The sequence below is a fragment of the Myotis yumanensis genome, unplaced genomic scaffold (assembly GCF_028538775.1).
Source record: "Myotis yumanensis isolate MYYU_CA2020_CCGP unplaced genomic scaffold, mMyoYum1.0.hap1 SCAF_14, whole genome shotgun sequence".
NCBI classification, from domain to species: domain Eukaryota; kingdom Metazoa; phylum Chordata; class Mammalia; order Chiroptera; family Vespertilionidae; genus Myotis; species Myotis yumanensis.
Genome location: NW_027223765.1, coordinates 29,761,855 through 29,775,118, shown reverse-complemented (window position 1 = coordinate 29,775,118; position 13,264 = coordinate 29,761,855). Strand labels below are relative to the sequence as shown.

At 52.7% G+C, this 13,264-nt stretch overlaps 1 protein-coding gene across 1 annotated transcript in view; it reads right to left on the bottom strand.

Moving 5' to 3' along the window:
* The window catches only part of ESYT3 (extended synaptotagmin 3), a 40,769-nt gene extending 28,328 nt beyond the window's left edge, over window positions 1-12,441 (bottom strand). Inside the window, exon 1 of the mRNA XM_070391469.1 lies at window positions 12,070-12,441. Coding sequence (XP_070247570.1) covers window positions 12,070-12,441 — 372 coding nt within the window. The remainder of the gene's footprint in view (window positions 1-12,069) is intronic.
* Window positions 12,442-13,264: the final 823 nt, after the last annotated feature.

The window sequence follows — 13,264 nt, the reverse complement described above, 5'->3', positions numbered from 1 at the left end:
CCAGGCAGCGCCCAGGCACGGCTGACACTGACCGGGCACCAGACACCAGCTCCGCCAGTCCCGGCCTGGGGTGCCCTCCTGGGTGGCTCTGGGGAGGCCCCTCCCTGTTCTCCCCCCCTCCCCTTGGCCCACAGGCTGCAACCCGCTCATTCACTTGTGCAAACAAGGCCCACCCTCCTGGTGAAGCCAGGAGCCCCCACTTGAGCCTCTCCCCACATAACACTGAGTTTGCTCCTGGCAAATTCTGTCCCCTGTTCCTTTTAATGGCACAATACTCAGTAGAAAAACTAGAAGATGTAGCTAAGCAAAAGGGAAATATTTTATCAGAGAATGCCACCAGTGGTAAGGGTCGCAGTCGCGTTAGCAGGTTGATACATTTCCTTTCAGTCTTTTCCAGAAGCAAGTATGCGCAGTTTTCACAGAAATGGAGGTCATGGCTTTTTTTCACTTAACAGTGTACTGTGATTGTGCAGACTCTAATGGTAACTGCTACCAATTTGAAAAGCCAGAAAGGGCATCCTGTTGCTTATTACACTAGCAAGTGGGGGATTAGCTGCTGAGGGGGACCATCTTCAGCTTCCAGGAGCCCCACCAGAGCCCCAGCCAGTGCTGCCGCTCAGTCCTGCACATCCCGGGAGCGGGCAGGTGCCCAAGATGAAGTGACAATCCCGTTGGCTAACCTTTACCGACCTGCTGGGAAGCAGGGAGCTTACTACCCTCCCACAGGGGTCTCCGTCTCCTCCTGTATCTGCTGAGCTGCTCATCCCCCTCCCCCAGGGTTTCTGGGGTGGACAGAGGGCAAAGAGTGAACTGGGCGGCCGGCACATGGACCGATAACATGGCCACTGCTGCCGCCACGGCCCAAGTCCCAGAGTGCGAGGCCGGCTCGGATAGATCCATCAGGGCCCAGGGCCTCCCCAGGGGGAGAAAGGGCCTGCCCTTCCCATCAGAGCTTGAGGCTCACTGTCCAGGGACTGAGCAGAGATGCCCATGCAGCCCTCACACCAGTGCACACCCACCAAGCCCCAGGATGCCCTCAAGGCCCAGACCCTGGCTAGACCACCTGCCCAGGGGAGAGCCATTCCCCAGGAGGCGGAGCACTGAATTCTCACGGACACAGCGGACACGGTTCTTAACTTGCGAGGTCAGAGGAGCCCAGTCCTCCTGAGGCTCAGGTGCTGAAGGAATACTTGCTGGTTCCCAGAAGGAGAGCTGGCCCAGGCCCCAGAACAGAGGGGGATGACGGGGAAGGAAGTGGCAGGAGCTGGGGTCAGGCCCCCAGTCCGGCTGGAGAAGAGCAGCCCATTCACCACACATTCCCGGCAGCTGCCCCCGGGGCAGGTCCCACGCTGGGTACCTGGGGAGTGGAGGGTAGGACCTTTCACTGTCCCTACCACAAGGCCCAGCACTGAAGAAAAAACGCCTGCGCGTGGGCTCTGCGGGGGCCCCAGCCCATACCCTGGCCTCATCCCCCAGAACAGCCCTCCCATCTGAAGTGCAGTCACCTTGACCTTTTCTGTCCCCAGCCCAGGCCGCACGTACCTCTCTGTGGGGCTGCAGCACTTCCCTGTTCTCCTTTAATTGCCCCGTTCATCACCATCCAGCCCTCGCAAGTGGGGGATGAGTGTCCCCATTGCGTGGCTGCTGATTCTCCCCCGCAGCATTTAGCACAGGTTGGAGCTGCTCGCTCCCCCTGCCTGCCTCCTGACCGGACTGGAAGTTCTAGTGGGCTGACTCAGCCTGCGTCCCCATTATAATGGGCCTGCCCCTGGCATGCGAATGTCTTCATACATACTTGTGGAATGAATGAATGAATGAATGAATGCATGCAATGTGCTTGCCTTCGAGGGGCTCCCAGGCTAGTGAAGGAAGCAGGCAAGTCACAGACCATTCCAGTGCAGGGTCAGAACCGAGGGGGCGGGCGGAGGGGGCATCACAGAGGAGAGTTTGGTTACAGCTGGGCTCTCACTGGCACCTTCAGGCTGGACTCCTTACGCTCCTCCCATCCTAACCACTGCACTTCCCACTCATCCTGCCCCCGGCAAACTTACATATCTGTATACCCCTTTCTCCCCAGGCAGTTCTGCACCCCTGGGAGCTGAGCAGTTCTCATCTCCTGGACCCTGGAGAGGTGATCCAGGTTGGCCACACTTGGAAACTGAGTCAAAGATCCTGAGCTGCCCCACAGCTGCTGAATCGGTGCGGCAGGGCGGGGCCTTCCATTCTATTTTTAACAAGCCCCTGGCATGACTCTGGAGTTCAGCAGGGGTGGCTGGGAGGTGCCACTGGCCAGCCCATCTCTTGCTTTAGCGTGACCCACACTCACCCCGACGGTGAGGACGGCCACAGATGCCCAGGGCCCACACTGATGACCTGAGCCTGGTGTCTCTGGGCCACCCAGGCCTGCATGGGAGGCTTCTTGCTAAGACATTCCTCCAGACAGCGAGCTGAACCCCCAGACAGAGCAGCAATTCAGACCAAGAAAAGAGACCATCAGGTTCTGCCTCAGGCACTCTGAAGGCCCTCCTCGGCCACTCGGCCCTGCCATCTCTCCCCAGGGAGCCATACAGCAGCCAGGCTGCCTCCTTGGTGTCCCTGACTAGGTCTGGACCAGGGAATGAAATGAGGAGACTGACATTTATGAGGCAGCTCCTAGTACCCAGTACTCAGCCCGACGTAGACAAATTACTCTATTTTTCCATTATCATTGGTCTTTCGGGGATCTTTCCCTACTCCAAATTCTCAGTTACTCTCTGTTTTTATCTATTGGCTTTATATTTTAGCTGTTGTACTTACATCTACCTCTACAATCTGGACTTTTTAAATGGTGGGTGAGATAGGCTTATCATTTCATTTCTCTCTACACTCTAAGGCAGTGGTTCTCAACCTTCTGCCCTTTAAATGCAGTTCCTCATGTTGTGACCCCAACCATAAAATTATTTTCGTTGCTACTTCATAACTGTAATGTTGTTACTGTTATGAATCATAATGTGAATATCTGATATGCAGGATGGTCTTAGGCGACCCCTGTGAAAGGGTCGTTCGACCGCCAAAGGGGTCGCGACCCACAGGTTGAGAACCGCTGCTCTAAGGCAATTTTCTAACATCACATACTTAAAAAAAAAAAAAAAAAAAGTCCACTTTTCTCCTAACTTGTGAGGCTACTTCCCTCCGAAGTCGTGTGCATTTTCCTGTGTTGCTGAACTTGGTGCTGAACTTAGCATGGTCTGTCCCTGCGCCCTTACCATCCTGTTTTAATCTCTCTGGCTTTGCAGTGTCACCTACGTAGGGTGAATCCCCTCTTTTTGCTTTTCTTTTTTAGGCTGATTCAGAAAACTGTAGGTATTTATACTTCCATATGAACCTTAGCTTCATCTTATCAGTCTCAAAAAAAAAAATCCTCCTGGGATTTTGATTGCTCTATTTTTTAATTTATAGATAAATTGTAAGAGAACTGACATCTTTTACAATATTAAGTCTGCATCCATGAACAGAATATTTCCCTCTATTAATTCACATGGCTGTATTCACATAGGATCACAAACTGCGTTCTATGAAAGTCCTGGACATTTTTGTTAGCTGACTTTGCCAGTTTTACGGTTATTAGAAATTTCATTTTCTGGGCTACTTGGTTGAAATCTGTTACTAGCTCTAATCACTCACTGATTCTCAGAGGTTATTTAAATACATTTATAATCTCCAAATAGTAACAACTGTTGTTCTTTGCTCCCTGCCCTCATCTTTATTATTTGTTTCTCTTGGGTGACTAGCAGGGTGGTAGCGAGCATCTCTATCTTGTCCCTGACCTCAAAGGGAAGTTTCTAACACACTGCGGGCCAGTAGTTTTATTGCTACCTTTACCCAGTGGCCAGATAAGTTTCTACTGAAGGAGTGAGTGCAAAAAACGTTTTACATAAATGTTAAAGGCACGAATTAAAATTAAACACCTATTGCATTTTGAGGTTATTTATCACATGTTCTTACAAGCTTATAGCTTTTTAAAGAATTCTCGTGATTGGCCACTAGCCTTCAAACAGAAAACACGAGAATTCTCGTGACCCGTCCGCAAGGTGTTGAGCACGATTTTTGCTGAACATTTTTAGAGGACAGCCTCTGTCAGGAGGAGGAAGTTCCCTTCAAATAACTACGCTCCCGAGAGCTTCATTATTTAAGGGTTTGAGCTCCATTCAATATTTTCTCATATCTAGTGAGATACATTATTTTTTCCCTTTTGTTCACTAATGTGGTCAACTTAACTGACCTTTCTTTCTAAAGCAGAACCACCTCAAGTTCCTGGGTTAACCCCCCTTTTCGTAATATGTTTAGTCGGCTGATAGTTCATTGAGGTTTTATACACTCAGGATTTGAAATGATACCTACAGCTTCTGTTCTTGTTCAGTTCATATCTGGTTTTGATATAAAGATTTTACAATAAATCGGAAAATGAGTGAGATAGCTTTTTCCTTATCTTTCTCTTTTCTGGAACAACTTATAACTATAGAAACTATCTGATCCATGAAGTTCAGGGTATCTTACCTAGAAAACGATCTTAGCCTGAGGGGGTGGGAAGTTACCATTTTTCTCTTTAGTGCTTAGCAATGTATTCAAGGTCTCCTTATCTCTTATCGTGGTAATTGTGGCATTCACATTTTTTTCTAGAAGTGTGTTCCATCTAGGTTTTCAAATGTATTGATATGTAGTTGTTTATAATATTTTATTATTTTACTAGTAAATCTGTATCGTTATGTCTGTATTTATTCCTTTTTCATTCCATATTGTTTTCATCTTTTTCATAATCAAACTTTGACAAATATTTTGCCTATTGTATTAATCTTTTCAGAAAACTAACTTTTGTTAATTTTCCGTCCCCTTTTCCTTTATTTTAAATTTTCTATTTTCATCCTTATCTTTTTTATTTCCTTCCTTCTTACTTATTTGATCTAAATCTTACTTTGTGGAGTGTATGACTATCTGACCACTGTGCTGTACACTGGAACCTAATACAAATTAATATTGAATGTAAACTGTAATTTAAAAAATAAAACCGTTGCTTTTCTATGTTCTTAGAGTAGAACTCTATGAATCTTAGAGTTGAATAATTTGTTATAAATTCCCCTAAAATTTTTGACATAGTGGTTTCATTTTTTTTCTTTTATAATTTCCATTATTACTTCCTCTTAAGCAACGACTTTTTAAAATAGTAATGTTTTTAGAAATCTACACATGAGATTTCTACAGCAATCCATTCATTATTGTTTTCTAATTTCATGTCTTTGTGGTCTAGATAGTCCATAGGGTGACAATTCATTGGAATATATTGATAATGCCCTTGTGGCTTAGTGCGTGATTAATTCCTATGACTGTTCCATGTGTGATCAAGTTATTAATCATGTCCTTTTAATATTCTTTATTCTTGTTTCCTCTTTGTCTACTTTTTTTATTTTCAGAGCAGAATGTATGAAAACTTTTAAACCCAACTATTGATTTATCTCCTCCATGCAGTCTGTTAGTTGTTGGTTTATATTTCAAGTTTATTTTATACAATATATAGGGCCATGATGATATCTTCTTAGTTATGGCTACTCTTATGAGACTACTAGAGGCCTGGTGCACGAAATTCATGCACGGGGTGGGGGGATGGTCTCTCAGCCCTGCCTGCACCCTCTCGCAATCTGGGACCCCTCAGGGGATGTCCCTCTCACAACCCGAAACCGCTGGCTCCTAACCACTCGCCTGCCTGCCTGCCTGATTGCCCCTAACCACTCTGCCTGCCTGCCTGATTGCCCCTAACTGCCTCTGCCTTGGCCCCCGCGGCTTCATCCAGAAGGACATTCGAAATGATGTCCGGAAGGTTGTTCTGCTGTCTGGTCTAATTAGCATATTGCACTTTTATTATTATAGATAACACCTTTCTTTGTCTTTATGATATATTTGAGTTATATTCTATTTTATCTAATATGAAATTGCTTTCTTTGTTTCAAAGTTGCCCAATTATATCTTTCTCCAATCCTGTTTTCAACCTTTTTGATTGAGTTCCTGTTATCTCATGTTATTTAATACTCACCTTAATCCCTTATTAGATTATAAAAATTAATTAAATAAGTAAATGGAGCCAGAGCTGCCATTCCAGAGGAATGGCCTTGCACACCTTATACCTCAAACCTTTGGAATGTTAAAACGGGCAAAAACCACCGTTGGACTTGGCCTAAAGCAACAGTATGACCCCAAAAACTGTTTGCAAAGATAACAAGAAAGTAGATATTATGACTAGCGAACTGATGACTACCAGACTGAAAATTCAGAGCCTTATTTAGAATTAGCATCACTGTGCTATGTTATCTGCACCAATGAAAGGCCTTCCTCCTGTTGATGTAACTGTTCCCCTTCCCCTTCTCATAAGTGCTATTGGCTTTGTCTCCTAATCGAAACATGATTTGGGCTTCTGCCTGAATCAGTGCTTCCCAAACAGCTATTCTTTGATCTCAAATAGATGCTTGATGCCTCTTGAGAGGCCTTTTATTTTAGGTTAACAAGTTCCATTTTATAGATAAGAAACCTAAGGCTCAGCGGCTACTTAGAATCACCAGCCCTGGGTGCTGGGGCCGAGTGCGGGCTGTGCTGCTGCCCCGCACCCCACTCGCTCCTCCTCTTTATACACTGTGGTTCCTCTTGGATCAGCGGTTCTCAACCTGTGGGTCAAGACCCCTTTGGGGGTCGAACGACCCTTTCCCAGGGGTCACCTAAGACCATCGGAAAACACATATATAATTACATATTGTTTTTGTGATTAATCACTATGCTTTAATTATGTTCAATTTGTAACAATGAAATTGGGGGTCACCCCAACATGAGGAACTGTATTCAAGGGTCGCGGCATGAGGAAGGTTGAGAACCACTGTCTTAGATAGAAAGTCTAATTTAGCAGAGGACCTGCCCTCAGACAATTTTATTTGTTCTTCCTAGAGCTGTATAAGGTGAACAGCAAAAATACAGTTATGCCCTTTTTACAGATAAAAGACTCAGAGACTGGTGGGTACTTGCCAAGATCAGAACTCAGATCTTCCCACCTGCATTTGACTTGAGCCGAGCCTTCACACATTTTTCTCATTGTTTTCCTCTCCCTCTCCTCCACCTGAGATGTCAGCACTTAAAGTCCATTTATTAGTGTCTTGCTAACCTATTCTTTGCACATTTAAAAGTTAGCCTCTGTTAACCTCAGTTTTCTCGTCCACAAGATGGGCACAGCACTGCCCACTCTACAGACTTCCTGAGAAAACTAAATGCGACTCGACAGTGCATGTGAGGTGCTCAGTATCCTTCCTGGCTCAGACGTGGTCACTTGTTGGAAGTTGTACAGACCGTGGAGGTACAGACACCTCTGAGCTCAGGTGCATGCCAAGAACAAGTTCACCGGGGCTCTGTGCCCATGTCTGCCTGACCCAAAACCCAGCAAATTCTCTACCGGGTCTCTCGGTGCCCCCAGCTCTGCACGTTGAGAGACCACCGAGATGGGAGAGTAACACGTGGGGAGAGGCTGACACGGCAAAAGTTCAGTCACCTGGTTGAGGCCACAGAGGAGGGACCACAGCTGACTTGTTTCCCTGGCCTCGGCTGACTGGCTGAGGGAGCTGTGCCCCCAAAGACGGCTACAGACAGTGGGCCCAATGCCTGTGAGGCGCCCTGAGAAAGTCTGCCCACGAGGGGCGCTCCACAGTGAGGTGCGGCAAAGGGGCCCAGTCAGGGCCTTTGTCGTGTCTTCCCCTCCCCAGGCCGCTAAAGGGAAGGCAGCAGAAGACAGGTGCCTCGCTCTCAGACTGAGCCCTAATGTCACTGAGCTTTTGCTCCAGTTCCCCACGATGCTGGGAGACACCCACAGCACCTGGCCATGCAAAGGGCTAGACGCGGACAGTGGCTCTCAAACTTTTCTGCATAAAACCACCTCCTGGAGAGCTCAGAGGAACATGGGTTCTTGGTTAGAGCCCCAGAAATGTTGCGTCAGGACTGGGGCAGGGCCTGGAAACCTGCATGTTTAACAAGCTCCCAGGCGGTTCTGATCCTGGAGGGGAGAGTGTGGGAGATGCGTGCGCGGGGCTCCAGGCGGGGGGACCTGCTCAGGCCCTGGAAGAAGGTGGCTCCTGTGCCCCACGGGGCTCCTGACTGGGGGTCCGAAGTCCCATAGCTGTCACTCCCGGGAGAACACCAAATTCTTACCAGTAGCCTACCAACCTCAATTCTTTTACAAAGCGATTATTATCATTTGTGCCACTAAAAGCAAGGGGAGGAAAGAGCAAGCAGGCAGAAAAAAAAACACCCATAACATCGTGATTCCACTGAGCTCTAACAGCGGAGCCACTCCCACCCCTACAGCAGCCAGGAACACCTCAGTGCCACTTCCTCCAAGGAGGCTACCTGGGCCACTTCCGGCCTGGGCTGGAGCCTCTCCCCTTGGCCTTGCACAGCTGCCTTGCAGACTCCTCACCCGGTATCAGGAAAGGCTGTTCTCGGGGCTCTGACGCCCCTCTAGCCCGGGCTTCCTCAAGGGCGGGACCTCGTGTCACTCGTGCTGTGGGCACCGAGCCTGGCATCCTGCGAGCCCTCAGTAGATGTTTGCCAACTGAGTAAAGGATGCCTCAGATCCCTGTGCGGGGCTTGGAGGGAGGGAGGCCCACATTCTGCTCCTCTCTTGCCCAATCCTGGCCCAGGGCCTGGGAAGTCCATGAAGCATCGCTAAGACATGGGGCAGAGACCCTGGGGCCTGGCTAAAACCTGCCTGCCTCCTGCTTCCTGAGGACGGGCCTGACTCCGAGCCACATGAATGACCTCACCGGGTCTCGGGGGCCTCATGGGTAGGAAGTCCCCCAGTTCCAAGTGGCCCCCAACCAGTCCTGACGTTCAAAACCAGGTTCCACACATGAGCTCCAAGAAGTGAGCTTTGCAATGTAATCTGAGAGCGCCCGGCCCAAGCTCAGAGCTGTCATCGCATTTTCTTCCCCTAATTAACAAAAGTCTCAGCACAGGACGGACCGGACCGTGAGAGCCTGGGCCCTGGAAAACTGGGGCTCCACCCGCAGGAGGAATGCCGAGCTCCCAGGAAAGGAAAGCACTCAGCTTGGTTGTCTGCTTGGATGGCTGGCACTGGGGCTTTGAGGGACCATCCTAGTGGCCCAACATCCCAGGGATGCTACCGTGAGCCTTGGGATGCTCCCCACTTTAGGGGAATGGCTCACCTGTCAGCCGTCATCCATCGGCTCCCAGCCGATTGGGGGGGGGGGGCAGAAAGTTTGGGGAACAGGGTCCTGTGGGCAGGGGGCACCAGAGAAAAGCCAACTGGGGACGGATTAATCATGGCAGGATCCTAAATCCTCATCACGCCCACAGAGAAGTCGGGGACCCAGAGAAGACAGGGGACCTCCGCAAGGCCCCCAGTGAATGAGCACAGACTCCAAGTCCAGACCTGCCACCAATCACATCAGCTCGCCCCACCCCAGCAGGTGCACAAGGGTGCACTGTGCCTAACAAGGCTGCCCACTGGTGCTATCAGCTGGCAGAAGACCTAGCCCGGCCAGGCCCGAGACCACAGGCGGACAAAATGCCACATTTTCTGACAGTTTTTTCCTCTCTCCACCTGGCCTCAGGCCCTCATCCCCCCAAACACCTCCCTCCTCACACCGGCCCACTCGTGGAAGGAGCAAAACAAGTATCAAACCACCTGAGCTCTGGGCAAGGGCTCGATGAATAAGCATCATTGCACGCAGCTGCGGAGGGGCCCGCGGCACGAACCCAGGAGTGCGGCCTGCCCGGCTCCCACCAGGGCCCTGCCAAAGGCGGTTGGGGGGGGGGGGGGGGGGGGGGGAGGGGGGAAGGGGGGGCAGTGCAGCAGCCAAGGTTCCCCCAGGAGGGTCTTGAGGAGCCCAGAGCATGGAGGAGTGACGCTGAGGAGCAGAAGGGAGGTGGATGCTGGAGTCCCTGAACCTACAGGCCGGGCCCAGCAGAGCCGGGCGCAGGGGGAGCCTGGACAGCCCCACTCTGCACATCCCTCCTACTGCTCCACCCCCTGAGGTCATCCAGCTCCGAGATACACACATGCTGCTCGGACCCTTGGGAGCGAGTTTCCTATTAGGAAGGTAGGGCCAGGCAGCCAGGGAGATTGAGAATACACCACAGCCCCCACGAGCCCTCACTGCTGGCTGAACAGGCAGCTTTCAGACACTCGGCTCACACAACTGCTGCGGAAACGCGTTCCAGGCTGCAGCTGCATGACGGTGCGCTGGCTGTCACCAGCTCTGCAGCACCAAGGACCCCACTCCTGTCACTCCGCTGTTCCCCAGTCCGCAGCCTGGCAGGGAGGGCTGACCGAGGCAGCTCTCCATTCCTTCAAAACAGCCCTAAAAGCTGTGTGCGAGGAGCACTCACACGTGCACACGGCAGCCACTCCTGTCCAGGGGCTGAGCCGGGAGACCCCGCCTGCTCTCTCCCTGTGCCCCGGCCACAGTCACAAGACAAGGAAGCCCGCAGGTTCTTCACTCACAACCCTTCTCAGGCGGAAGCAGCCCTCCGAAGCTGTATCGTCCATGGAAGGGAACCAGACGAGGCCCAGGGGGCTGGCTGGAGTTTTCACGGGGGGGGGGGGGGGGGGGCGGGGCGGGGACAATGAGCCCCACAGGGAGAACAATGACTAAGATCATCTGGAGCCCTGTGGTGAGGCGTCTAACAGGCAGCGGAGGCTGCTGGATTGAGAATTGAGCGCCAAATACCGGCAGGGCAGGGCAGAGGGATGGTCTCTGCTCGGCCCCACCTGGCCTTGGCCTCTACCTCTCACAGGGGGGTGTAAGTCAGAGGAGGTGAGAGCAGCAGGGGGCGGGCACCCATCGCACTCCCTGGGTGCCCCTCTACGGGACCAGGTGGCAGCCACAGCCAAGGCCGTGGAGACCCACAGCTTTTTTTCAATCCCCAACTACGGGTTTGCCGTGTTAATTTGGAAAATATGTCTTGATATCAACGGGGCCCTAAGCCATCAATCAGCCCCACTTCCATGCGAGGAAACCAGGTCTCAAGATGGGCAAGGTGGCAGGCACGGTGCCGGCAGCAGGTAAGATAGAGACACCTGTGCTCCAGCCCCGTGGGCAAGGGGCACGCTGCCCGCACCGTTCCCAGAGCCCTGTCTCTCCGTCTTCATAAACAGTCTGAGCTCCTCAGGAGGCAGAGGAGGGAGAAGAATATTCCACGGAGTAGTTCCCAGGTTCTCCACATTTCGCCCCTCCCCGCAGCTAGTAAACCTCCCTGAGGAGGGTCAGAAAGCCCACAACTACATCTATTTGCATACTCTTCACAGGAGTTCACGTTTACATCTATTTGCATACTCTTCACAGGAGTTCACATTTACAACTATTTGCATCCTCTTCACAGGAGCTCACATCTACATCTATTTGCATACGCTTCACCGGTGTTCACACAGACCTGCTTCTCATCCCGGATTCCTAATCCCAGGAACGGGCGCCCAACTACCCCAATCAGAAGCCTCCCTCCAGGCAGAGGGAGGGAAGGCCTGACCCAGCCCCGCCAGCCTCTCCCCGGCCCCTCTCCGCCCCCTCCCCGCACAGCCATCTCTGGCCCTGCCTCCCGCTCTGTCCCGACTGCTGCCGAAGGCAACTAGTCCGCAGTTTCTGTCACTGCGTTTGCCCATCAGCGCAGCGCCCCGCGTTCCTTCTTTGACTCAACAGGCGGGCTGGTTCCCTCCTGAGTAACTGCAGAGGCGCGGACGCCCTTGTTTTCCTCCTGGGTGTGGCCCGCCCGTGACTTCTCTCCCAGGCTCTGGGCCCTGACATGAAATCCAGGTCCCTCTCCCAGCGCAGCCGAAACGGAGGTGGAGGTGAGCCTGAGGGGGGCGAGGGGCACGGTCCCGCCCCCAGGGCATCTGAGCCGGGCCCGTGGGGGACCAGGCGTGCGGGCCACCTGGCTCCTGCCCTCCCTCGGGTCCCCGCGTCCCAGCTCCCCGGCGCCCCGCAGGCTCCTCCCGAACCTCCCAGGGCCTCCCCCCCACCCTGACCCCTGCCCGCCAGGTCGGCTCACCCAGGCCGGCAGGTGCTGGCCCAGCAGCTCGCGGCTGATGAACTGGCGCTCGTTGTCGAGGAACTCGAAGGCGGCCGCCAGGCGCCCGAGCTTCCCGCGGCGGTTCCTGCGCCACCACAGCCACAGCAGCGCGCCGAGCAGCAGCCAGGTGATGCTGAGCCCCAGGTAGCCGGCCAGGTAGACGGGCACCAGGTAGAACAGCACGCGCGCCAAGTAGCTGTAGAGCTCGGGCAGCAGCTGGCGGGCCAGGCGAGGCTCCGGGCCGGGCGCGCGTGGCGGTCCCTGGGCGCAGGGAGCATCGGGGGCGCAGGGAGCATCGGGGGCGCAGGGAGCATCGGGCGCGCCAGGGGCGCAGGGGTTCTCCGCGGACATCTCCTGGCCGCCGTCTTGCCTTTTCCGAAAGCTTCACTTGGGCTCAGGTCCGTGAGCGCCGACGCCCGGACACATGTGTCCTCCAGGCGCAGGAACCGGACTGCCAGGCCTCACCTGCCCTGCGGGACTGGCCGGCGCCGTCTGGGCGCTCGGAGCTCGCGGTTCCCGGCAGCGGCACTCGCGCCGGGCCTGGGAGTGCGCGGCCGAGGATGGCTCCGCCTCCAGGGGCGGGTCCAGGAGGAGGGGGCGGGGTCGGGAGTTGGCCTGGGTGTAAAAATGATCCTTTTTTTTTTTTCCAAGGGCTTCCTCCAACATCAACACCCCGCGCAGGCGTCAGAGGCGGGTGCAGTTGCAACACCCGATTAGAAAACCCTGGGTGGACCAGGTGCTGCCCAGGGCAGTATATGACTCACCGAGACACGTGGACAAATGTCTTGTCATAGATAAACATCACCTAATAGCTGTCTCCTACACCCCATCTATCCACTCTAGTGAGACTCTTGGCTGGTCATTCGAGGGCCTCCAGGCCCAGCGTGGACCTGAGCTTGTGTCTGAGCCCTCCAAGTGGCCCCTAGAACCCCGCATCCCCGTTTCTAGCATCTATAAAGCTTAGACCTAGCCCCCAGCCCACCTGGCCGAGCTCAGGGACCCTCCTGTGACCACAACACCCTTATTAACTGATAAAAAGTTAATTTCCAAAATATATAAAGAACTCATACAACTCAACACCAGGAAGACAAACAATCCAATTTAAAAATGGGCAAAGGACCTGAATAAACACTTCTCCAAAGAGGACACATGATTGATGGCCAATCCTATATAA